The sequence below is a fragment of the Chelon labrosus genome, assembly GCF_963514085.1.
Source record: "Chelon labrosus genome assembly, chromosome: 18".
NCBI lineage: Eukaryota > Metazoa > Chordata > Actinopteri > Mugiliformes > Mugilidae > Chelon > Chelon labrosus.
This window is the reverse complement of record NC_140351.1, coordinates 16,922,219-16,950,108: the sequence shown is the minus strand read 5'-3', so window position 1 is coordinate 16,950,108 and position 27,890 is coordinate 16,922,219. Positions and strand designations below refer to the sequence as shown.

General features: G+C 41.1%; 1 protein-coding gene across 1 annotated transcript in view; it reads left to right on the top strand.

Annotated features, from left to right (window-relative positions):
• Positions 1-27,890, top strand: part of plxdc2b (plexin domain containing 2b) — a 92,155-nt gene that overhangs the window by 9,387 nt on the left and 54,878 nt on the right. The window contains exon 2 of the mRNA XM_084566369.1: positions 25,674-25,894. Within this exon, the coding sequence (XP_084422495.1) occupies positions 25,674-25,894 (221 nt within the window). The remainder of the gene's footprint in view (positions 1-25,673; positions 25,895-27,890) is intronic.

Below are 27,890 nucleotides of genomic sequence, written 5' to 3'. Positions count from 1 at the left end.
CATTGTACTTGCTACCCCTTCCAACATACATAAACTAAGCTCAAAGGGCTCCTAAGCTGCATATACAAACAAGATACTTACCAAACTACATATACAACAAGAAATATGTTTAAATCTACAAATCTGATCCCTCTTTATCAATTATTTTTCTTGTCCTGACTTGATCTAACACAGAAATGCGAACTTGATTAAACAAAAAGTGAGCCAGACCATACGCATCAACAAGTGGTTCTGGTAAATGGTTTCGTTTGTGCCAGGCGTTCAGGTTTCTGTCTCCATGCCAGTGCTTGCTTTCTAGCTGAGCGTTGCTCCCCGAGCCAGGAACAGCGGTTTTCTATGAGTCTTTGTGGGGATGAATTGCAAGGTGTGAGAGCTGCCTGTGTGTTGTGTGAGCTGGAGAAAGCGGCCATGCTGTGGCCAGGTTATTAGAAGCTCGCAGGTCTTAATCCAGTGGTCCGCCCTGCACCGACTGTGAGTTTACTGTGTTTTCTTATATGTTCAAGCAAGAATGACCTACCTGATATCAAGGGAGGTCTGGGTGTGGTGAAGTGTCTTCATGTTACGATCCACAAGGCAACAACACATCAGTTTAATGACTGCAATAGATCAAAGTCTGGGGTTTGGCTTGGTGAGCACTAAATAATTGGCTGCTGTGCAAGCTTTGGTCTGGCTGCTTTAATAAATACAGGTATTAGTCATGTGTGACTGGGCATGAATATGTTTCAGAATATTTAGCTTGTTCCTTTTCTGTCTTTTCTTCAAAAAAGACAGAGCTGGTGCAGGGAGAAGAAAGAGATCCTGATCTTGGTCAATCCTGTTGAAGTTCTCTGTCACTAGGAGTGTTGAGCTGCTCTTTGTAAGAAATGTATTAGTTATTAATATTTACATTAGGAATGTGTGTATTATAATGCTACCATACATTCACTGTAGACGGCTAACAATGTGTTATCCAAACAAATTGATGAACAACTTATGTGGCAGGATCTTTAGAAAGGAGCCCTAACCACATCATAAAAAGGTAATTGACTCGCATTTAAAGGCCCCAGAATTCACTAATTAGATGACAAGTAAATTAGTGCAAGCAGTTCATTTATGAATGTTTTATTTATACCAATGCTCAAAGGTAATAAATGCGCCCTTCTGTCAAACAGGTGAAACCATGCAATCAGGTGGAGTGACAACAAAAGATTTATGTTCACCCATAGATGTACGGAGGCCCCGAGATGCCAAACTATACACTGGACAGTAACAAAATAGAAAAGCAAGTTTAGGAAATGCAACTGTAACCGTTAGTTAAATTATTATTATTTTTTTAAATACAACATTTTAGAAAGTTCAACATTTAAGAAAAAAATATATGATCTGATTTAAACTTAAAAAGTTTTAAAGGCTAACCACCATTTTCAAGGTTTCAAACCTGGAAAACAAACCAGCAACAGGAGAAACAGTGACCAATTTGAAAGTCTGTCAATGTGTTGGAGAAGCATTGCAAAAAGTACTGCAGATGTGAAGATGGAAAAATCAAATATAAAATGATATTTTCATACAATTTTTTTTTTTCCCCCAGAAATTCAAAACAGTGTGCAGGCTTTCAAAACTTAAATTACATTCATAGCATGATCTTAATCCCATAACGTAGCAACAAGATGCACAATTTTGCAAAACAAAACAGTGTTGATATGTTGTCCTATTTCCATTATTTATTTTGTCTTGTTTAATGTTGTATTTTGCTCCCGTGTGCCTCCATATAAAGACTAAAATAGACTAAAAAATGCCTTTTTCTCTGAACATCCATCCCCAGTTTTGTGTTATTGTCCAGCCCAGTGGTGTTACTGAGAAGTTTATCATTGCACTGGTGTCCCACAGCATCTAAAAGCTGATATGTGTCTCGGCTTCGGGAGGTCCAGCTATTGATTAAATGTCTGGCCAGTTCCCCGTTCAGCTCAAGGCCTCTGGTATCGCACAGTCTAGAAGTGGTCAAGGTGCCAACACACTGTGCATCATTGCAACTGGGACCTGCCCACTGCCAACCCAACTACATCTAAACACATTCATCCAAGTCATAAATAAGGACTTGTTGGAATGTAATTTGACAGCCGTGATGCATTAAATTCTCTCTTCTGTTTTATCTTTGGCTTGGTAGAATGAAACACCCGCTTCCATATTGGATGAGGGTCAAATATGAAAACCAAACCAGTAATATATGCCCTGAAATGGACAAGGAGACAAAATTGAAAATGAGTGCTGGCATTGTGAATATGAATGAGTCACTCAATGTCCTTTTTGTCTGAGCGTACCCCAAATGGCTTGCAGAGGTATAGGTTTTCTGTCCAAGGTTACTTAGTCCTTCAATAATCTGTCATTTCTTCATTGCTGCTAAAGCCAATTGGCACTGATGTTTGTGACATAAAATGATTTTTAATTTGACACATTTTTTTAAAAGTCAGTCTAATCATGGCTTTATGTGTGTGATTTATTAGGTGTTAGATTTTAAGTTTAGGTGTCATTGTGCCAATCAAAGCAAAGATGACAAAAACATTTGAAAGTATTTACAAAGAATAAAAAGCTCAGTTATGAGCCCAAAGTGGTAAAAAGCCAGCACTGACATGGACGTTTTTATATTTCTTTTTATGAAAGACATCCTGTTTTGGGACTTCTTTTGTCTTACCGGATGTTGAGCCACATGCAGGGAGTTTGTGGGAGTGTTTTCTTTGGTGGTTTAGAGGATCAGCTCAGATCAGAGGAGGCAACCAGATCCTGAGATCATACGCTGAGAGAAATGCCGCGTCTTATTTGTCATCGCTGTGAGCAATTAGGACTGAACGGGATGAACTGGAGAGTTTACGGAAAGCTCAGAGCCAGTACATGCTTGCTAAGCATGAGTGAATGTTTGTCTCAAATAAGACTCACAAATGTGGAACTGGAGATTCGCATCAATAACATCAGCTATGTGACTGGAAATTGTACAAGAAAATAACTGAATTTTGCATAAATATTCAGAAACAAGTGTATTTTATTTTTTATTTTTTGCTTTTGCACATTTTCAGTATGTTTAAATAATGCGTAGATAGTATTTGAATGATGGATGTGAATTTTTTATGGTGAGTACTGCTTACTGTAGGTCTCACTTGAGTCATAACATGACATGTCTCCATCTATTTTAATTCAACTTTAAGATCAGAAAAGGAGAGATTAGGTGTAATATGAGTCTCAAACTCTTTCTGCCTGCAGTCAGGTTGCTGCTGATTTCCTGCTTCCTGTTAATGTTCCGTGTCACATGTGATTAGTAGTCGATCCCTAATGATCGGCTGGCTGCTGCTGCCCACAGCGGCCCAGAGTGACCCTGATCAGCTGACTGAGGATGTGTTTTTAATAAGCTGGTGGTCACAGTAATATGCTGCTGAGAACAGAGGACAGTCTGCCTCTTCTCACAGCTCACATCCTCTGCCCGGAGAACAAGAAAACACTGCAGCCGCTGCTTTATGAGCCTTACCTCATGTTCTGTCCTATCTGCTCCTCACTATCTTGCTCTCACCCCCCCGCCCCCATCCAGTCCCGTACTCTCATTTCTCTTTCTGCCCCAGTTTTTTTATGCATGTGAGCTGATTAACAGTCTTCTGCTGCGCCATCCGTCACCTACTTGTGTAGCCTGTCCTTCACCCGCTCCCAGTCAGAAAGGTAGAGTCTGGAAATCAATAACACACAGATAGCGCGCTCAAGTAAGAAGGATGTGAATCAAAATGCTCTAATCACCCCAAGTATTTTTAAATGAGTGTCACAGCCAAAGACAACGTGTCTTGCATGACACAGTAGATCAAATTAACCATATTTTAAATAACAGTAAAGCCTTGGCTCTAAGGTGAATGGAGACCTGAGAAAAGTTTGAAGCCCCTAATCGTTTCAACAATAAAATGTCAGTAAGATGAAATCATGTTTAATTTGGCTGCATACCGTTCACTGATGCACTTTGACCTTTGACCTTTGATTACAACGATTAAACGGGCCACGCTGGAGAAGCGTTTAACAAATAATAAAGGATTTTACAAATCTGAACGTATCATGCCAGCAGCTGTTTTAGTTTTGCTTGCAACAGTTTTGAGGTAAACTGCAGTGTGTCGAGTTGCAGTCCAGTAAATAAGATGTGCCGTCTAGAAATCTGAAGTGTTTATGGGGCACATTTTTAGGAACTCTCTACATAAATCCTGCCATGAATTGAGTCAGGTTCAGTTTGTTTTTTGTTTTTTTCAGCCTTCCTGGCAGTCTACATTCTAGTTACTCCAGTTCCTGAGAGCAGTTTTGAAGCTCAGTGGTGGGTGGCGATGGTCCTTGCCATCTTGGCAGTGACTTCTCCTAACTCCTGGGTAGCTCAAAAGAAGTGGAGTGTGAGTGGAGCTGAGGCAGGCAAGATGATGTCTATGTTGACGGCATGCAGCATGTATGGGCACCCGCCTGTCACTCAGCGTCTTCACCCTAGCCTTGATGAAATTTAAACAGATGATTTACATATATATAAATTCATCTACATGTACTAGTTACAAAGCATTAAAATTTCTATAGAAACTACCAGACTGTTGAAAAGTTTATTTCTGGATCAAGTCACTTTTGGAGCCAGTCTCATGGCTTCATCTTTCAGCCGTGCTTGGTTTACTTGGTTTGATATCAGGTCTCAAAAGGGACACTGTTGAACTGTAGAGGACATTATTTAAACTGCTATCACAAAGTTAGAGGTCTATAATATCACTGTATGTTGTTGGATTAGGAATAGAGTTTACAGCCTGAGGATGAGTTCAGTTCAGGGCTTTATTGGATACTATCCACCACATCACCATGCATGTTGTGACTGCTAAGAAGCAAAACACTGCTTAAATATAGACGAGTCAGACAGTGGGAGAACAGCGGGAGACAGAGCAGGCAGTCAGTCTGATCATATGTCCCCCAACTTGACCCCGACCTTTCCCTCGTGACAAGAAAAGACCTCCATCTGATTCCCTGACTCGGCAGCCTGGTGGCTAAATTCATCTCTGTGTCTGGCTGAGAGGGAGGCAAACGCATTAACACTGTGGTGTCGGCCTTTGGCCAAATAAAGCTCTCTCAACAGAGCCTGGACAAATACCCGACTGAAGGCAAATATAAATATGGACATACAGACACTGGGAAAGGTTTCTAATCGATGAGTAAATACACGTTTGAATAGGCACGTAACCCCCTCAACCTTTTACAACCTTAGTAAAGACTTTCAGTCTGGCCTCGCAAAGTAGTCCCAAAGGAGAAGGAGGCTAACTGATTTAAAGAGGAAGAGGATTTGTTGGGAAGACTCTTCATGATGCCTCATCAAAAAAACTGACAAATGATTAGCACGTGTTCTTCTGCTGAGTGTCAGAAATGCAGTAAAACCAGAAGTGTCGCTGGCTGCTTTTTATCAACTTGTGGTCTGGCAGTTTTCAGTGTTGTCTGTTTTTTTCATTTTGGCATTTGCAGGGAACAGATTCTGAACTTTCAGCAATAAATCTTTGTTTACAGCAGAAAGCCACTGACGGAGAAAAGCTTCGGGGGGGCTTTTAGGATTGTTAAGGTCAGTGGAGCCTCATAAATTTTGTCATTTTCAGAGGAAAAAGTACTCTCTGTCTCTTTCATGGCGTAAATATGCCGTACAATAGACTCATAAAAACATACTTTTTATGAGCTGGCTTTATCAGAAGAGACAAATTTGACAATATGATAATAAATACTTTCTCCTCTCCTTTTCTAAGTGTGTCACTGAAAGTTATTGTGCATGTTTAAAAACATAGGTCACTAGGTCCAAAGTGAACTTAAGAACTTAACTGCAGATGTCAAGTTCGATGTTTTTAAATGCTCACACATGTTATTCTGCAATATCTGCTCACAAATTCGCGTTTTAGCTTGTTCGCTGGAATTAAAAGACTAACAAGCAAGAACCAAAGGCTTAATGTGATTTATTATGCACTGACAATGCATTTGATGTGACATTTAAATGCAAACACGGACGAATTTGGAGCCTTTTGATGCGATTTAAACCAGTAAAAGCGATTAGCTTAACTATTTACTGGCAGATAAAAGCAGCTGTAAACACACTGACCTATTGTACTCCTTTAGGTTTACGATAAGTAATAAAAGTCATGCAAATGTAGAGAAACATTAGCATTCAGTTGGAGCTGGGTTCCTGGAAGTGTCTGAAGTTATTGTCCTACAAATAACTCTTATTTTAGCTCACTTGTGGAAAATATTTCCCTAATAAACAGTCCACTGTGTTTTCAGCTATGCCTGTTGGTGGTTTGGTGCTGAGCAGAAAGTTTTTTAGATTTTTTCAAGCTCTAAAGGCGTACAAAAATTGTGCAGTTGGAGGGTGCCAAAACTGTAAAGCCAAAACAACGATGATGCCCATAGATGAAAGATTTGGGTTTGGTTTTAAAGTTTCATGCGTTGGCGTGGTCTGTTCATGCCTGCATCCCCTCAGGTCGTACCTCAGCTAAATCCTCTCCTCTGCTCTGGGCAACTCTGGGGTTTCTGTGCTTAACCCCCGGGGTGTTTGTGTCCTGTGGCAGATTTGCAGTGACAGGACCCGTTCGAGACATGACAGGCAACACATCCGGCTTGATATGAGGCTACAATCGCGCTGACAGGATGGTAATGAAAAGCCCCGTCTGCCTGACACCCCGACCGTCCTACTCAGTGCCAGGGCTGGAGTGGATAGCGGAGTGATTGACGGTGATAATTTGACCCTGTCTGTCAGGATGACTTTCTTTATGGAGTGTCATCACTTCGAGCACCTGATTGTCTCTGTGGTCAAAAGTATCCGCTCTGATTGCGGGATGTACTTAACCTGTCAAACAGTGTGTGTTTATGAGAGTCTGGTTCTTGAATTTGGGGGATTCCCATCATTTTCATGGAGATTCAGTAGCTTTAAGACGATGAGACTTTCTGGAACTGGTCAGATATTCTAATAAGTAAATTTAACGGCACATTTAGCACTTTCCCGTCGATGAGCCTCCCTCTGTCAGCTGTGTCAAGACCTGGCATTCATAGGGATGGAAACAAAAGAGCAATGCGCATCTGTCCTAAGGGGGAAAAAGAGCTCTGGCCTTGAGAGGACGATAAATACGGACAGAGAGAGTTTTGAGAAGGAATATGAGCTGTGGAGGAACAGCATCAGGGTCTGAGCTCATGGAGCTGAACAGCTGGAGCGTCCCCAGCTTCCTTTCTGCCATCCTGAAGATTCATAAACTTCAGCTGCAAGGCTCCTCCGTGAAACTAATGCTTCATGGCCGTAACTTTTAAAAGGTCACCGGAGAGTGCATATAGACTTTAAATGTTGCATTACAGGAATAGTGGCGCTCACGTTGCTCAATGAGAGGCCAGAGTTCAACCTCAGGGATTCTTATCTTTGTTAGTAGAGTGAGCCTGTTACAGTTTCTCGTGTTTTTCTTGATCTCCCACATCTCCCTCTACTCTCTCAGTCAAATAAACAGAAACAGTTGACACACACGCGTTCACATGGTTGTTGGCAAAAAGAGCCTAGGCTCCACAGCCTCCACCGCTGTCATGAATATCTGAGGCTTTTTATTTAAAAAAAAAAAAAAAGAAAAAAGAAAAAAAAAAGATGAATTTTCTACAGATGTGTTGTTTTTGTCCAACCCTGTTTTTCCACTACTCCCCTCCTCCTCTCTCTCTCTCAATTGCAGATGTGAAGGGTTTTGTTAGTTCTAAACATCAGACTCTCCCTGAGCTCTGGATGATTCAGCTTTGTTGGAATTAATTTATATTTATACTGAATACTAAATAAGTAGTTTTCATGTTGGTTTTTCGAAGCGCAACATCAATGCTCCTTCATCAGGTTGAGGCTAGATTATCTCGTGGATCTGCTGTTTTTTTATGTTCTAAAACTTCCAAATTCATAAAGATTAAAACAGATACGGCTTAAAAACACAAAAGAAAAGTTAGCTTAAAAACATTTGACATTTTGAGACACCTAATTCCTTTCTTACCAAGAGTTTTAATCCAGTCACCACTGTACAGCAAATATGAAACTCCTGCTAGTTAGCTTAGCTAGCTTAGCATAAAAATTGAAAACAGTGAGGAACAGTTGGCTTGGCTGTGGTTTGACAGGGGGTTACAACTCACTATAAAACTACAGTGTGTTGTGTTTGTACTTGCGCTCAGGTAATTATCTAATTAAACAAATTAGATATGTTAATAGTGTCAACTGATTAGCTTTCGAGGTGCTGACGTTTAGCTGTTTTTTACTGATAACCTTAATAAGTATGTTTCTTTCTTTCTTTCTTTCCTTCTTTCTGAGTTTCCATATTCTCATGTGGTGCGGGACAGATTCATCCCGTTTAACTGTCATATGGTGGAAATATTTGTCATTTTTGCATCGGTTCTTAAGATTTTGCAAATATTTCTCGTACAATTTCTCAAAAAATGCGGTTTGGTCATTGTTGCTGCTTCTGTATGTTTGAGCTTCACTGTGCTAAATGAGATATGTTCAGAGTTCAACGCCTGAAGAATGTTTTCAGATTCCTCTGATGATCTCCCCCCTTAGTTTAATATATTTACCTGTGAGGAACAGGTCGTTTTTATGGGAACAAAATGACATATAGTGACTGACTTTATAATGAAGCTTTAGCGCATTATTCATAAGTGAAAATAGTTTCTGTACATCAGGTATTTGGGGGTTTCCCCCTCATCTCTTTAATGTGTAGCCTCTTTCATGAATGTGCTGAAAGTGCATACAGTAAATCACCTGAATGTCAAAGTTTCCATATGTTGAGCCTGTAAGCTAGTTACCTTGAAAGGACAGATGTTAATAAAACTTGACAGTCTGGTGTGAGAATGTGTGTTTGCATGCTTGTCTGCATTTCATTTCACATATGAATGAGTGAAATGGTTTCTGTGTGTGCAATGCCGCGGTACAGCAGTAATCCTCTTATGCAGGTGTATATCGGTTCATGACACAGGATATGGATCAGCCTGGGTTAATGATAATTGCCATGAAATAACTAATTTGCTGCTTGTCACACAGGCGTCAGGGGAAAAGGAGCAGATTTCTGGATGTATTTCAGCACGAGGACAAGCTTGTTAGTCAAGGTCATTTTCCGAGCTCGAGACATGCAGCTGTCTGCGGCGTGTTCCTGCAGGTTTGTGTCTGTGCAGTGACCCAGTTCCCCAGCTGACGGGGTCATAAACACAATGCAGTAGATTGATTACAGGGAGCAACGGCTCAACGCATGACTCTACAGCCTTTATAGACTTTAAAGAGTCTTGGACGTCATCGTGCAGTTTCACACATGCTGCTGTGGAGCAGGTCTATACAAAACCTCCCTTGCCTCATTGTCCTCCAGTGGCCTGTAGAGGATGGGATGTAGAAACGCTCTCATCCGAGACAAATCACCAAATCAAGCTTCTGCGTGTCTACAGCCCCGCTGTGGGTTTATCAGATTTACTGTGTGTTTGATAAAACCTGGTGCAACAAATAGAAGCGCACTCACCCTGCATCCTCCCTCACATGCAGTACATGGCACTTTGAACAATGTTTTTCATTTTAAGTTTTGAAGCCCAGTCAGAGAATGATAGGAAATCAATTAGAGAAAAGGGTATAATCTCACTATCTGCCAAATACTGTGGCTACGTTTGGAGTAGCACCAAACCGAAGTCATGTTGATCTATTGTCTCACTGCCAGCCAGTAATGGCACACTAATGCTGCAATTATTTTCCTTGTCAAACAACTTATTTTTCTCTTTTATTTCAAGGACAGAATTATACTGTGTTTATTATATATATTTTTTGAGGCAGATAAAGTATTGCTAAAAATCGCTGCTGAAACAGCCATCGTTACCTCATGACAATCACCTCCTGCTCACTTTAATTATTTAAGGAAGGAAGAACAGCATGCATCGGGAGTCTACCTCTCTCTCAGGTACATTACTGTATACCCTCCCTGTCTGTCTCAGAGTAATGGAGCTTGTGTTTTCTGCCTGTAAAGGCCCTGGCAGTATCTCTCCTGTGGTTGAATCTTCAGAGACAGGATAGGATCTGCTGCAGGTACGTTGATTCAGACTTTGACTCAGTCCAGCGTTAAATCTCTCAGGGCCTTCCCCCCTCGTGCACAGTGGCTCTGACAGCCCTTCCCTCCCTCCTTCATCATAACCTACCATTGCTACATGCGAATGTGGCCGCTTGTACAAACACCTTTTGACGCTGTGTTGTTCTTTTTAGACTTGCTTTTCATCCAGTTTTCAGACTGAACGGTTAGTTTCTCACATGTTTCCGAGCAGAGCCTATATTTACTCCATCGATGTGTTTGGAAAAAACCTTTTTAAGTTATCGCCACTAGGAGTTTGTCATGTTTTATTCATGTGTTGCCATTTCTTGGTGTTTGAGTGTAAGCATTTGTCCTCCAGGGGTGCACTGGGAAAGGCATTCAGCCCTAGACTTTTCTGTTTTGACCACTCAGACACGTACAGTATGTCAAATGACAACTAAGTCCAGTCCTGATATATGCTCTTATTTATATCCCAAATGATGTTCTTTGGAAAGCAGCAGTAAAAGAAAGACTTTAAGTTAATTTATTGGAGTGCTGGACTTAAACCCTCGGCTATTCTTTTTTTTTTTTCCTGAAAAACATCCTTGAATTCAGTCAGTAATAGACCAAACTGAACAACCTTAGTTTTTACGTCCGCCTAATCGAAACTGTAATTAGAGTAAATAACAGCATTGTTTTCTTGAGCTAATAAACAGTGATGTTATTGAACCTGAGCTAGAATTTCAGCAAGGATACTTTCTGATTAGGGATCAGCAAACAGTATCGTACAATTGCCAAACCCTTGTAATTTCCCTACAAACTAGCATTCATGGGCGTCATCCATGTAACATTTGTATATTTTCATGCAGGAAAAAAAGTCTGTTGATGCTTTTGTTTTGGTGGCACAGACAAGGAGGACGGTTGGAAGGACATTTTTATGTCTAAAGTTTAAATGTTTAGTAATGTTAGTAATTCATGCATGTTTGGACATGGATTAAGTGAACGGGGAGTCAAAGAATCTCCATATCCTGTCTTCATTGGTGTACACTCCCTGATTTTGGTACACCCTGCCTTCAATTGATATGCTCACCACACCTGAATCTGCTTTTTCCAAACTGATGAAACACATAATATAAAGTTGCACCCTGGTTTACCGTATTGCAACATCCACGCTTATCAAACGTAATGGACTTTGGCCTGATATGTACTCATGTGCAGTAGGGAAGGTGTGAAAGCACCCTCAAGCTCACTCAAACCTTTAACATTTGATGACCTGGTTCAGATACAAGGACCTGACCAAAAAAACAAATAATGTACTGCAAGACATGGTTTAAAGCAGTGGTCTACCATTAAAGACATTTCAGATGCCTGTACATTGTCAAATAAGTGGATTTAACTAAAGGTTAGAAGTCCACATAACGGATAAAATATTCTATATTTCACAAAATGATTGTGGGTGGAAGAAATACAGAAACAGATTTGCAAATAATACTCCTGTATATCTGGAAAATTTAGCAATTGTGCTTTAATTTAGGTAAAGGAATACCATTTCATTAAGTAGGAGAAGCTAGCCAAGGCTCTGTCAGTGCTGGAGGCCCCCTAGGTTTGATCAGTGAACCCCAGAGAGGCAGAACATGGGGCCCAGCGCTGGTGGCAGTGTGCCCAGAAGCATGGCATGGAGAGTAGGGGGTGGAGGCAAGCTGTCACACTCGAAACTCCCCAAACAGGAAGATCTTCTAAGGTAGAGTGGGTTCGGGGCACAGCACTCCCATAAAATGTCAACTCACTTACAGTGCTTTTTATTTTATTGTAGGGACTTTAAATTTATATAGATTTCTACAAAATTCTTGCACACCTGAAGTGTGGCTTTGTCCGTAGATCTCACCCTGGGAGGGTTTGTGAGTGTGGGTTGAGATTGCCAAGAAACATCCATCTCCCTTCCCGAAAACACAACCACTGCTCCTCCTCCTTTCCTCTGAAGCAGCTAACCAAGCGCCATCCAGACTGACGACAAAAGCAAGAGACAAACAGGAGGGAAAGTTGGAAGAAATGGTAGAACAAGTGCCTCGTATTTGCATTCAAACTCTGTCTCCTAGCTGTTTGACAGAGGGCACTGACCTGTCTGTTTCTATTAAAGCCAGACTCAGCTGCAAGACAAATGGCGCCATCAGTGCTGAAGTGAACAATTACTCCCGTGTCCTCTACAGGGGTCAAAATTATGTTTGGGTTAGATCAATAGGCATATCTGAGGGATTGATGGTGTAAACTACAAACAGAGAAACACATTAGCTAATTTCACCCTCCATTAACACTGAGAGGGTTTTACCACAAATGCGCGCACCGCTCTGAAAGGACGGTTTCAGCGGGCTGCTGAGGTTATCGACATTAGCGACTGTCTAGTATCCCCAGGGGGAAGAAGCAAGCAGGAGCATGCAGGCTTCTCTCACCTGGGACATTATTGGCCTGGGAGACCAGGAAGTCCTGCGAATTAGACGGTGTCTTATATATAGCGATCTGATTTGTAGTTACAGACTTCAGGGGTTTCCGCATCTGTGGCTGAAATTCAATTCTTCTATACATGTTACAGTCACATGCACACGAGAAAATGATGAAGTCAGTGGAAAACGACAACAGGGCCAAGGATGTGTGTTACAGTATAAAGATTCTCTGATTTTGGGTCCTTAAAGACATGACCAGATGGTGAAATTTACTCCGCATGGACATGGAAACCATTGATTGACCTTTAGAGAGAAAGTTGCTGGCAGTATCTCCCATTTTGTGAAAAAAAAGCAAACCATTAAACATTGCTTGTAGGTACAACTTAAATTAAAATATTAGACATTTACGAAATTAAAAAAGATCATTTTAGCAATTAGTAATTTCTTCTGATGTTGCGTGACTGCAGGGCTAGTAGCTTGTGTAGCTAACTACGAGTTGTTGCTAACTATAGCCTATGAATAGAAAAACCCATCACAGTGTTTAATTTCCTTTATTACTGTATGTTTTACTTTTAAGATTACAATTCAATTTAATAGTTTTATTGGGCAGTGAAATCACTTAGAGCTGGCTGCATTACAAACTGTCCGTTTGTTTGCATGTTAGCTTATTGCTTTATTGGTTATAGGGCTTCATGAAAATATTAGTACCTCTTTATGCAGTAAATTTAAATTTACAGCAGTAATATCTTAGCATCATTATCTCTTGTTTTATAACTAATTTAGTCAGTTTAGAATAAAGCCTATTACTTTTAAACAGAGCAAGTTCTGTTGCCCATTCCAGTCCTCTTCATGCTAAGCTAGGCTAACTGGCCTGTGTCTCCAGCTTGATATTTAACATATAGATATTAGAGTAGCACTGCTTCTCTTCTAACTCTCTACTAAACTCTTTCTAAATATCGGGGTGTTCCTGATAAATAAAAGTTCTGGTTTTCTATATTGGAATAGCTTTTGTTCCCTCAGCAATATGATGATGGTTAAAGGTAAAATTTGTTTTTAAATTCACAAATTTTCTCAGTTGATGCACACATTTGCATTGCTTTAATTTGGTTGCAGTAAAATAAATCAATTTCACAGCTACATTTGGTTTAAATGCTGGTTTGATGGTGTCTCAAGTGTTTCGAGTTGTAATTTACAAAGTCTGTGACACTTATATTCCCGATCTTCCTCCCAGGATATGTATAAATTACTCTGTGTTTCCCATTGTCTGGATGCACCGACTCACACACTCATATGTTAACAGCCTGCAGCTGCACACACGTCTGTCCAGGGTTTGCAACAAGGAGTGATAAAACTAAACGACCTGCTTTCTCCGGCGCTATTTTATTTCAACCCTGGAGACCTTGCCTCAAAACCAGGTGATGTCTGTCTTTCTTATCGTTTCTATTAATGTCTTTGCCAGGATCCTTGAAAAACTGCTAAAATGAATGTGATGGTTAGTCGCCTTACCTCCAAGAAAGCAGTTTAAATCCCAGTGAGAGCACAATTCTTCAAGGAATGACAAGAGAAATTGAAAATGTGGTTATTTAATCGAGTTACTTTCACTGCTATCATATTCATTTTGGTACCGGTACAAGTACAGTGAAAGACTGCACAGAGTAAAATAAATAAATAACAGATAAATTGTATAGTTAGCTAGAAATTGCTGGATCACTTACTGGATTTTCTGAGAGCTGAAATGCAATAGTTATCATTGTAGAATAAGGTCTCAATGCTGAAATGTGATATTTAACTGGTAGAATTTGAATCTAAAATGCAATATCAATATCATTTATAAAAGTGGTTTAGTACTACTAAACAAAACTAAAGTAGTTTAGTACTACGACTACTACTACTACTACTAGGTTTATTGTTTTAGTCATGTTATTTATTTATCTTTTTCTTTTTTCTGTATTTTGTAACCTCAGAAATAGGCAATGAGTAACATTGCCAAGAAACTGAAAGACTGGATGACATGACTACCGTAAAAAGTAGTATAAATGAACAAAAGAAAATATTTGAAAATCTGTATACAACCGTAAACTTATAAACTAAAGTCAGAAATCAGCAAACTGTTGTACAGAGCCGAGATACAAAAAAACACATTGTTTTTAATGTACATTAAAAATAATACAGAATTAAATTAAATTAGAAATTATAGGTCCATTACAGAGATTGCAAGGTAGTAAAAATGGGATGTTGAGATTTTTTTTTTTTTTTAATGGTATATACAATCTGAAAGAGGGTCAGTGAACAATGGTAAAAGCCTTCAGGGCAGAAATCCAAGTAGTACTGTATGTAATGCACTGAGATCCATTGAAAATCGCCACGGGCCATTTAAAAAAAGAAGAATACACAGATTAACACTAACACGAACAGTAGTCAAATAATAAGAAATGGTAGCAAATTTAAATAAATAGATTTTTACGTTTCATAAAAGAAATGAAGCAGAAATCAGATTGAATATTTTTCTCTGCCTAATGTCTGTAATCAGTAGCAGGTAAAGAGGAAATCAGTGTAAAGTGCAAATATTCACCAGGATTTCTAATTGGATTGAAATTTGAATGCCTTCCTGAGAAACACTTTTCTGGATACATAATCCCCTTAAAATTGAATTGTTGGAGGAACTCATCCGTCTGTTGTGCGACATGCTGCTCTGCGGGCCTCATTTTCTGCACAGCAAAACTCCTGGTGAAGTTGTGTTGTAAACAATATTTTATATTGATTTCCTGTGCATGGCTGAGGTCTCCACCGCTGAATGGCAAGAGGCTGAAGCAATTACAGACTCAGTGTGACTTGGATGTGGCTCACAGACTGTCAGCAGATACATGAAGCGGCCTGGGAATGATCCTCTGGTTCTCTTTGTCTCCCTAGGCTCTGTGTATATAGCAGGAGTAGAGAGTCTGAAAATATATATATTTGTTGGTGTGCCTCTGTGGGATGCTGGTGCTGTGGATTTTTGGTGCTTTCAGTGTTTTTGTTGTTGTTGTTGGCTTGTGGGTGTGGGTGCCTGGAGGCTGAAGGTGGGAGGAAATAGGGTTTGCCAAAGTTTTTTTTCTCCACATATTTTTGGCGAACATTAAAAATCTTGGTTAGAATATGTTTACATCTGTTCACTGGGAAATTACCCAAATCTTTGGGAAAACACGTGTAATGCATGTTTTTTAAGAGGTTTTCTGTTACGCACATGTTAAGTATTTATGGCTTCAGCAAATTGGCTTGATTATAAGGAATCTCAAGAGTGGATATGAGTCCTTACTGCTGGAAATTTGACCAACTGTGCAGTTTGACAACCACAGTACGTGTTGTTGGTTGAATCATAATGATGGATGAGACACTGAATTGAGAGTAAAAGATTCATCCCCGGCAAAACTTGGGAAGATTCATATCAGCAGTTACATGAGGAAGCATATTGAAATGAGTGGAGCCCCAGGGACAGGCCTACCTACTGTGAATGTGATATCAAAACAAGATCTGGTAACAGTGTGAGCCGATAGGAGAGGAGACATTTAGTCAGCAAGCAACAACAAAAATATGTAAACACAGTTGCTATTAATCCTAAAAAGCAAATTCTGAACTGTAAAAAAAATTAATGTAGTGTGTGGTGTTGGCAAACCTCATAAAAGGCCTTAAATATTTTATTTTTTAATTTTTTGTGTGCAAATACCTCATTTTAAAGCTAACTTGTGTGAGCGCTGTAGCTATCTGGCTAATTGTTAAAATCGTAGCAAGCTAACGCTGATTAATCCCAATTAACTTTCTCTGAGCTTCTATCTAATTTCTCCCATGGCATTTTGTGGTCAGGACAATACATCACTTTTAGATCGAACAGTTAAAAGAAAAATAAGTTAGATATCTCAACAAACTAGCTAGCTACAAGAAAGCTTAAGTTGCCTAGCTGAGCAAGCTAGTTAGCTACCTACCACAACACACCACAAAGCATATCTTGGTCAAGCAGCAACCCAGCAAGATTTACTGTTCCTCTTCTCCTTTTTCTTCCATTCATGCACACTGCCTGTCTTTCCCTCCCTCTCCTTCCTTGTTGATAGTGTAATAGTGTTATGTGGATCAGTTTGACTAAAATCATCCTGGATTAGAAGGTCTTTCTCCACCTTTAGTTTAGTCGATACATTTTTCGAACCACTCAGTTGTACAATCAGGTCATGTCACCAGGTTAAACTTCAATAATTTTTTTTTGAAGTTACTGAATATCATCATAGTCCATATTAGAAGAATAAATGATAACATTATGATTATTACTGGTCCCCTAACTGTGGGAAATGGCAGGTCCGTTGGGCTAAAAGTTGGACCTGTCTGCATGTGTTTACACAGCACTCAGCTCTGAGAACATTGGCGTGTGGAGAGGTTTGGCAGGATGGAGGGCTGAGAGGCTCGGTGATGCTGATGGATTAGCAGGAAGGATGAAGACGGGCACAAGGGCCCCATCGGGCCTCGCCTGGAGCCCTCTGCGTAGAGAAAAAGTGGACAAAACATGGTTAAAGCACTCACACTGGCACTCAATCAATCGCCAGTGCAGGACGACACAAATACATCCACACAAACAGAAGACTTTCTCACACTACAGGGAATCAGTCTTCAGTTACAAGGTTGTTGCTTACCAGCAGGCGTGAAAATTCTCACAGATGAACATTATTTGTGACCTTCAGATTGATAGCTTTTAGAGAGATGAAAATGTACTAATACTAGTGCTAATGCTGACCAGTATGTATAAAATCACCATAATTTAGCACTGGAAGCTGCAGTGGCTGTAGAGTCTTGGAGTGTAATTTTCTGTGTATAATGTGGAGTAAACATAGCAATTGTTGGACTTAAATACATAAAATAAGTCAGATATGGTGCCTCTAACAAAACCATTTTGTTGCAAGTAATATATGAAAGTAAACCAACATTCCATCTTGGATGGCTCGTGACCTCTCAATAGAAATATAAGCGTGACTGTAAATATTTGCCTGACTGACTTTGACAACATGTCTTCCACGAACATGGCAAAGAGAAGTGACCTTTTTGTTTGGTTTCATTGAACCTGTAACCATTTGACTGACACATTTGGGTCAGGACAGAAGCTTTACACCGTATTAATCACACCTCTGATTAAACAATTGGTCCAAATGATTTGATTATTTATTGCAAAACTATGGAAAATGCATGTGAACATTTCCAAGATGGCCTCTCCAGATTGCTCGTTTTGTCTGACCAATGGTACAGAAGAACAAAATACTGGGTTTGACAGTGATGTAAAACACATGAAGGTGTTGCTGCTCTTTTTGCATCATGGACTGTACATAAAGATGGATGAAGTATTGGGGACGTTACCCATAGTTTTTGTTTTGAAGCTTAATGTGGTGGCTTTGACTGTCACCAATCTTAGCAGTCTCGGACTGCTGAGCTATGTCTAAGCTATGTCAAAGCCTTACATTCACATAACTTTAAGCCTTGACATGATTCATATTATAATTACCCCCAGTACAGCTGTCATGAAATCAGCTATAGAGACCATAGCTATTAAGTCAGACATTTTATCATGGAGGTTGATGAGGATCGACTGACTTTTGGAGCCAGTCTCAAGTGGTCATTTGATGAAGTGTTGCCTTCTGTTCTTAACCCCAGACACTTGGCCTCGTACCCAGTGACTCTACCCCATCTACAGTACTTTAGATACGCTCTGTACCATAAAAAACTAGTACTGTTCATCCCTTGGTTTGAAATATCGGTTCACGTGGCATAACTAACGTAGAGGTCAGTCTGTAGTGACTGACAGGTAGTGTTAGAGATTAATGATTGTTGTTGGTGCTGTCATGCAGAACAGTGACGATGGTCCCTGGTGCCCTATGGATCAACTATTTACATCTCAAGTCAGATGATGACCTATGACCTTTTTTGATTTATGCTAATTATCTGTTATTTTATTTTGGTGTCTGACTGAAGTACTTTAGCTTCCAGATGCTCAATACTGAGCAGCTGAAAATGTACTAGGTGACATTTATCGGTCAAAGTAAGAAAAGCGCTAATGTACACAGCACAATTAAAGATGGCTGAATTCCATTTGTTTCCATTTCAGGGTCTTGTTACTTTGCTCGTTGCTACTGAGACACTTAAACAGGACATAGCAATTGTCAATGTTAATATTTAGACCTGTGGCAGCGTCTGTTTGTGTTGTCCTTTAAACCAGTCAGGATCTTGTCTTAAATACTGCAGGAGTTTAAGGAGGTGGGCCTAAAATGTGAGTCTCTGAGACTGAAGTGATGGAGATATCAGCTCTTGGAAGAGGCTCGTAATGTTTTGAAGGTTATTCAACAAAAAGAGTGATTATTATGTTGATTATCCTCAGTTGCTAGGTGTGTTTCTGTCCACAGAAACTCAGCTGAAGAGTGTGTAAACCCGCAGGATGAAGTCTTTTGTTTGTGATGCGGCATGTCGGCATGAAAGTGCAGGCTTTTGTCCTGCTTATCCCTCTCTATTCACCTGTTCCGATGTGACCGTTTCCAATTTTAAGGTCTGTTAAGCAGGTACTAAGAGGACCGTGGGATCAGTGAGAGGTCTGATTTTGTGTTTTCATGGGGAGATTTAGGCAGAGTGAGAGCTGCTGAGATTTTTCTCAGCAGGGATTTCAGCCACTGACCTGTAAGAATACAGTAATATTAACAGAGGTAATGGTCTGCACTGGAGGGAGGAAGAATAATCTGTTACAGGAGGTCCAGTGTCCAGTGATACATTACCTGCCAGGTCCAGGCTCTCTCATGATGGAGTAATTCAAGGCCTCGGGGTGCCTGAGACGTCCTACTCATTCTCAAAGCTGAAAAGTGGAATGAGAGCCAACAGCAGCGCTTCATCGTCCTGCAGTCTATCACTCAATCTCCTGAAATATGAGACAGACCCTGCGCCTGACTGGAATCCTGAATTCCTGTGTGACTCAAGAAGCACTCTACTGTTTGTAATCCTGCTGCCTGCAGCCCTCCGTGCCTGTCAGTTTGTGTCTTTGCCAAAGCATTTTTGTATACACTTCCTGCACTGACCAACGGCGGAGCCAAGACAACCACCAATTACACGAAGAAAGCCACGGTGGTGACAGCAGACTCCACGATGGTTGACTCCAGCACTTTAAACCCTGTGTTTTGGGGTTTGATACTGTGTGCTCGTGTATGTTTCTGGGTGCGTTGTGGCTTAGCCCGCTTGGATTTTCTGTTTGGTTGTCTTGAGCAGATGCTCGGAGGGCAAATTAGCAATTCTCCACAAAGCCTCTTGAAAAATCGCTTATGTTCCTCAGGGTTAAATCTTTGATTAAAAATCTCAAGACATAAAGCAGGACTACCTCCTAATGCCACCTTGGTTGAATTCCCTCTGGCTTCCATGCTTCCTCTAATGTGCAGTCCTGACACCTGTCCTCTTCACGGACGCCTCCTTTCTTTTCTGCAGAGTGTTATTAACACTTTCAGATTTCAAAGGTTGGCTTTTATTTATAGCCTATATCTCCTTTTTCATCACTTGCACTCTTTGTGGTCATCTCCCTATTCTTGAGTTGCCAGAATCCATCCTGATAAAGTTTATTGTGATGGACACAACAAGCATCAGAAAACATCCATTCAGAATTCACAGGATATGTTTCCTCTGAAACAAGCCTTCAGGCCTGCACCCAGTGGTTTGTAGTGACTGTTTACTGAAGAGAGACATCAGCATTGCTATATAATATCTCCAAGGTGATATCTCCAGCCAGCGGGTCATGAGAAAAAGACAGAGGTTATCATTTGCGTCTCTATCTGGGGTTCCAATCTGAGAAAGATTGAAAAGATGTGACTAATTGTTTGCAAAACAAATCTGTGGTGAAGTAAAGCATCCGTGACAGGCAGGACGCTCACTCAGTGCTTCTCACCAGAGGGAAAGCCACGGTGATAAATCCGTTTTAGGAGCTTTTCTGCAAGAAGAATGGTTCTTTTGTAAATCTGCATACTGCTGCACAATTCCATTTCATGTCTGAACGCGCCTCTCGCCCTGATCATCTCAGATTTAGATCAATTTAGGTGCTCGTCGCTTTGCGAGCTGCGTTTGAAAGTGAATATGGTCTGCAGGTGCTGCCTGTCTGTCTACCTGTGTTTAACTTTCTCCTGCCGTCAGCTTTTTGACTTTTATGTGTTTGCTTAATGACAGGCTGTGTCTTTGAGGGAGGATATGTAAAATGCAAGATGTGGCAGGCCAGTAAAGCACGCTTTGCTCTGCATAATAATTTCAGGCAGTTGCATGTCAAGGCTTTCTGTATTTTGAAAGGTTGGAGTCCTTGGTATTTAAATAATTACGTTTATATGAAAGTTGACTTCCATATAATCCGTAATCTATTGTCAGAGATAGAGAGGCTTGTGTAATTCATCATGAGATCAAACCAGCAGCCACCTCCTATTAAACCCACTTTATTAGCTCATCAGTCATGTTCAAATGTCTCAGGTTATCAGTCTCAGCCTCTTTATTTTAGTGTCGCTTTGTCAGGGGTTTTCATGTTTGGTTCCCATACTCCTGCTCCATGATTAATCTGAACATCGTTTGGTTTGTGATTGGCCATAAAGTCTGATACTTCTGATCAGTGGTAGCTCTAACTGTATAAAGACGGGCTGAAAACATTTGCAGACAGTTCGCAAACTGTGAGTTATGAAAAATTCAAAGCCCTGTACAGTTGTCACAAACGATTTTTTTTTTCTTCCTAGGTTGTAAACATGTTTATTTCTGGTCATTTGAGGAACTGTAGTTTTGTTGCGCTTCAGCCTTGGCTTAATTTTTCAGCTGTGGAATTTGCCTTTAGGTGCAGATGTATGCCTTTGTTAACAAATACATGGTTTACCACACAGATGTCATGTAACGATGCTGTTTATCAGACAACAATTTGGAGATTCAGAGGCATTATTTCTCCTGTGCACGCCCCAACCCAATGAAAAAGCTCATTCTCTCTGACCTCTTTACGGAGCCTCAGATGGGGTGTTTTCTTCTGGAGATTAATAACAGGCCTGTGATCTGATGAAATACTTGAAGGGTTAGTTCAATAAAAAAGTTTTTGTTTTGGGGTGGAGGGAGAAAATTTCACGGCCCAACTCTCAGACTGACTGACTCTGAAGACTCTGGCTCTGGTTAGGCAGTGTTTAAAAATCAATTCTTTTGGTCAAGTTTTTCTGAACCTTTCAGTTTGCTGCTCCCACCATGTTCTTGTAAAATGTCAGTGTGATAAATAGTGATGGAGTATATCTCCTGTCAAATGTTCCCAAGGAATCATTAGTAATGAAAAGAACAAGGCTTTCTGAATGGAGTAAAAAATGACCATGTTCTGTGTCTTGATGTGAAGCAAGAATTTGTTGTGTGCTGTTCTAACAACAGGTCCTTTCTTTGCACAAATTACATTATTTTAAAAATAAAACTCAGCGTGAATTCAATCAGGAATATTATTTTAATCCTCACTCATTTTCAGCCCTTTAATCGACTGACTCTGGGAGTTTCTGGTTTAGCCAATCCAATATTCCCTCGATCTCAATCAGCCAATCTTGTCTTTGCTGTCAAATTTATATATGTTTCTCCTCTGCTGCTGCTGCCAGATACCATTTCAAAGCTACCGCAGCCCTCCTTCATCCCGTTCACCTTCATTCTTCACATCCAGGGTCCATGTGGAGCTCATCAGTGTCGTCTCTTTATCCCGTGCAGTACTCAATCATTGTTTTCCTCTACGAACAGTGTCTAGACCTGGGGGATTTCCTATCCTAAGCACAGCCTTACTCACCAAACACAAGTGCAAGTTATTAAATTAAATCTTTACCGTTCACTCAGAAAAACGTCTCTCCTGATTGAACGAGCACGCACACAGTTCCAGAGAGTCAGGGCTTCTGCAATAGTTACATTAACTTAATCCATGTCGGGCCTGGTGAGTCTGTGTGTACAGAGTCAGCGCTGGATGAAGTTCCTGCAGAGTGCTTGGCAGGGTCTGCTGGTACGCTGATAAAGCAGCTTTTAGTGGCCACTAAATTAAGCACTCTGACACTCAGAGATAAAAAAAAAAATAAAAAACCCTAAGAAGTCGTTGACGGATGTGACTTTTTTATCCTTCTCTGCTGGAATTATGCACACCACTAGCATGCACAAATGCAAAGAAGCATTCCAGGTCGTCCACTCGCCAGTCATGTGTGACGGCCCCCTGTCAGCAGCAGTGAGTCAGGTGAGAACCGAGAGAAAAGGGAGGAAAACAGGCAGAAACTGAATGAAAGAAGGGGTGCCGACAGCACCTTTATTCCGAGGCTTTATGGCCGACTTAAAGTCCTTGAAAGGTTTTAGGTGGAACCAAATTACAGTCCCCTTGGTGTTTGTGAATCAGAAGTGTTGACAGGCGTGAGTCCGGCCAACGAGGCTGCTCGACAGAGTCAGGGTGAAGGTATGCGGGGGCTTTCACAGGCACTGAAAGAAACGCAGACGGGAAAGATTTCCGTTCACACAAAAGCAGAAGAACAGTCTCACCCCGAAGAGACGCTTCGACCTGCTGGAGTTTTTTATAAGTGCCCCTCAGGGGTCTGCCCTCAGCGCCCTCCTAAACAACTTGACAAAAGACCCCAACTTTCCCCTGGAGAATAAGATATTCTGTCATCCCTGCATCTCAGAGGTGGAGGAGAAATGCAGGTGCATGTGCTCCTTTAAAGGGTGAGTCACCATGACTGTTCTCAAAGGAACATGCTGGGAAAAGAGCAGCCATTTATCCCAGGCCCCTATTTTGCGGTCATGGTGAAAGTATCCACTGTTTGCCAGCTTTCCACCGTATATTGAAGAGCTGACAAGGATCCTTTAGAGGATAGAAATAGACGTTTATGCGTTAGTGGAACAGTATGTGTGCCTCCTGGATTAGTGTATATAACTGTTGTTGACAGGAAGGAGACGGCGATACTTTGTTCGAATGTGACTAATGACCATTAGGGATAGAGAGAGTGTCAGGAAGCATTAGAGGTATGCTGAGAACGAGACAGTGAGTGAATATTTGGCCGAAAGAACTACTGCAGAGACTAAACAACAAGTCTGAAATGATGCACAGGGGAAGAAAGCTTGATTTTGCCTAATTTTTTTTGGGGGGGAGGGGGGATCCATCTGGAGTTTGGATTGATTATGGTGGCTTTAACAACCTTTTAGGAACCATTACATCAGTCCAGCCAAGTTAAAAGTTTGGGCAATTTTATAAGTTTTGCTGAAATAGATTAAATTTCTGATAAATGGTGCACTTTTAAATTTCCGTATGGATGTTAAAATTAAGTCTGTGACAACACGGCTCTTTAACATTAGTGAACAAAAGCAGTCATCCTTGTTTAATTCTCTGCCTTCATCTCTTGAAGTCTTCCAGTGTACATCAACACCTACCTACGAGGACATTGGTCCCATTGCTCTTTGCTTTGCCAGCACTCATTATAAAGTAAATCTGTCAGCCTCCTCTTTTGGGGCAAATTAGCATCTTAACCCTCTTCACTTGCCTCTCTCCTCCCCTTCGGAGAACCTCTGGTCAGAGGCCCAGGGAGAGGAAGGTGGCAAGGAGAACGAAATGTGAGCGTGAGAGAGGAGAAAAGAGTGGAAACACAGTCTGCTAGTTAAACCTAGTGGCCTCTGTCTCATAAAAAGAGAACCAACATAGAGTAATAGTAGAGGAATCAGCAGTTCTCTTTGTCCTAAAGTCAAAACTATTTGCATAGCTGCAACAGCATGCAAGCACTTTGTGGACTTTGTGTTTGAATGGGTGCTATGATAATGAAGTTTATTACTAATTGTCTCTCAGTGCTTAATCCTATTAGGGTCATCGGGGTGCAGTTTATCCAGGCATGCTGAGCATTAGCCTGAAGGCAGGGAAACAAGTCCGCAGTCCATCACAGGACTATCAGATAAACACATCTCTTATTTTTGTACTTGACTTATTTTCATCTCCTGTTTGCATTCTTTAAACTGTCTGCTGCTGCAATGCTGCAAATTTCCCCACTTTGTGATAAAAGGTTATCCTAGTTTATGTTCAAAACTGCAGTTCTTCAAATGGCCACTGGAGGCTGGCTCCAGAAGTGAGTCAGTCCTCATAGACCTCCATGTTAAAAAGTCCAACTTTACATCAGAAATAAACATGTTTACAGTTTATGTCTAAAGCCAATTTAACCATTCCTAATGAAAGCAGGCTTAAAGTTTTACATAACTGAGAGCATGGTGGCTAGGTCCGTGCCTAATTAACCACTAGATGGGCAGAATCAAGCTCTACCAAGATGGCGGCTACCAGAGACAACACGCTGAGCTTCAAAACCTCTCCTCATGAATCCATCATGGAGAGTGGTGTTTAAATGCAGTCAGTGATGTCCTGTCATGAAATGATAAGCTGTGACTACTGTGTGCGTGCACAAGACAAACAAACTCTACTCATTAAAAACCGCTCCATGTTGCTGCTAGAGGTCGAAACTCCACAGACAACCTTCAAGTTACGCCAACAAAATCTGAAAGTAAATCTTTTCGGCCATCTGTTGAAGTTTCTTTGTGAAAAGAAACGTGGTGTGAATGTTTATTGGTATAAAATACGATCTGCATTGTCAGTGGCTGTGAATGCCTGAACTGAAAAGAGTGATTGAAATCGGCAAAGTAATTTGCGACTTCAATTTCCTAGAAGGAAAAAGGGTCTTTTCAGTTGAAGAAGCTTATAATGACACAGCACATTTCTCCTCAGATCCAGGAGCCCGTCTCATTCTTGGTTAATCAAGTCAGTGTTTACATTAACACCATTTTTCACCTGTCACCAGCGCCTCATTTGAGACTCAGGGATGTGGATGATTGTCTGTGACTACTGGTCTGCATGATGGCTGCTGAGTCACTCCTAATGTGCATCTTTTTCATGCAGAGAGATTTTTCCCTAAAGCACAAAAAAAGATCCACACAGACAGTGAGTTATGAGGAAGGGGCACGAGATTAATGGCTTGACCAATCCCTGTCTCTGTTATATGACTGTTACTTTAGTGAAAGTAAATATATTATTGTGCCATGTAATTATTTTAGCTATGCAACCCTACAATTTGTAAAACACAACAACATTTATTTGCGACACAAGTTCAATGTATGTGGTTATATGTTGTACAACTATTGATGGTCTGATTTTCCCCTTTCCTGTTTCCTTCAGGGGTCTCTTACTCCTACGTGCTGGGGCAGGCGGGGGATGAGGATGCAGGAGTGGACGTGAAGCTGTACAGTCACCGGTGGAGGAGATGGCTTCCCCCTAAACCTCGTAACATGGACAGTAACAGGGCCAGTCAGGAGCAGGACCAGGACTCTGAACCGGAGCCCGATGGCTTCCCAGGCCTGCTGTCAGCAGAGGAGACCGACAACAGCTCCCAGATAGAGGTACGTAGAGCTCATTGTGGATTATGTGCATCTGATTCCCAGAACCAGTGTAGGGACTGAAGTGGATTATGCTAGAAGAGAGACAGCATATAAACAGTATACAGTATTTCCATCACAGGATCTTACATACTTCATCTACTCATTAGAGGCGTCTTCTTTATGTTTTAGTGACATTTAAAGATCATCAAACAGACTTAGATGTTAGCAAAAAGCAGTGAAGTATACCGATCAGCCACAACGTTATGACCACTGACAGGTGGAGTAAATAACATTGACCATCTTGTGACAATCCAATGTTCTGCTGGGAAACATCTGAATCTGGCATTTGTGTAGATGTAACTTAGACATGTAGCACCCACCTAGACCAGACCAGACCAGACCAGACACCCCCACCCCATAGCAATGACACTCCTTGATGGCAGCAGCCATCCCCAGCAGGATGCAGCCTGACACAGGCACACACACAAAAACGGTTTAGGAACAACTAAAAAAAAACATGAAGAACAGCACAAGGTGTTGGCCTGGCCTCCAAATTCACTAGATTCCAAATTGATCAAGTATCTGTGGGATGATACACAGAGGCCCCTCCCCTCAACCCATAGGACCCAATGGAAGCTGAAATTCTTAGTTCAAGTTCAATTTTAATGGGGGAAAGTTGGTCTGGAGTCTCTCCATTGGGAGTTGTTTATACCTCGGGCCAATCAGATCATTTCTTCTTTTCTTGGCTTTTTTGGAGTGGACCACTCTGTTGTAAACCAGATAAACAGCACATGTCATGCCACAGCATTAAAAGAAGTGAAACATTTTCTGTTAAATCATATGTTAATAAAAATTGGAAAATAAGGAAAATAATTGGGATTTTTTAACGTCAACCTCAAACCTCACTGTCTGGTAAAAAGACAAAACAAAAAAAAACAAAAAACAGTATGAAGCAAATGAATCAACATCATCTTCTTTTGAGCTGTTCCTAAAAATACTGCTTGGTCGCTTACCTCCCTGGAGCAATTATAAATCTCCTCAGAAGACTGGATGTTTAGTAATGAAAAAGAAGATGAGGAGGGGCCTCAGGATTAATATTTTATATCACATTAAGCTCAGCCCTCAGGTGTTCATCTTCTTCTGTGAGGGGCTGGAGCCTTTTAAATTTGACCTCCGAGAGACCAGAACAGGAAATTAACCCAACCTCCTACAGTACGCTGAGGACAGGTTGGTTTTGCTGGGGATTAATAACCACAGTCAACCTGTATTTGTGTCTATGTAAATGAAAGGCATCGCCCGTGTCCGCTGTTATGGCGCCTTGCCTTGCGAACGGCATCGAGACGTTCAGTCATAATGATGGCGGCCGCCCGGGTTTAGACGGCTCGTTAAGTTTTCCTGTGGCTTCTAATCATCTCAGGTTCACAGCGAGGAGGGAGGAGGCTTTGATCGTCAGCTGTAAGCGTTCACGCACACACTTCAGACTTCACATGCGCACACAACTGTAAACACACATGGACTAGAGCATGAACACCACTTCAAACGTGACATCCGCACACACACTCTCATGCCTGCATACCAGAGCACGGACACACAAACACGTCCCCCCTCGTTGTTTTCGCTCTCTCGGGCTCATTTGTTGTTGCAGAATGGAAAAGCAGTCCACAGCACAAACATCCCGTCATTACCCAACGCACACGGCCCTCCCCCTGCCACCAGCACTTTATTGCCAAGAGAAAAGCCTTCATATTCAGAGGGCATAAACAGTAGATGCTGAGCTGAAATCTCCCACCCCGCAGTGAGCCGAATGGATTCAAGAAACCGTCTTCTCCACGCTGAACGAGCTTTAAATGAGGAGAGCGGATGATAGACGAGGGAGAGTGTGTCCTCTTGAAAGAAAAATCTGCTCTTTGACACTTTAGCCGTATATTGTCACTCCGCGATGGCAAACACATTCCAGGAGTTATTTTCTGGCACACCTGCTCGCCATCGACCTGCTGTATCTGTTCCATTCATTTTC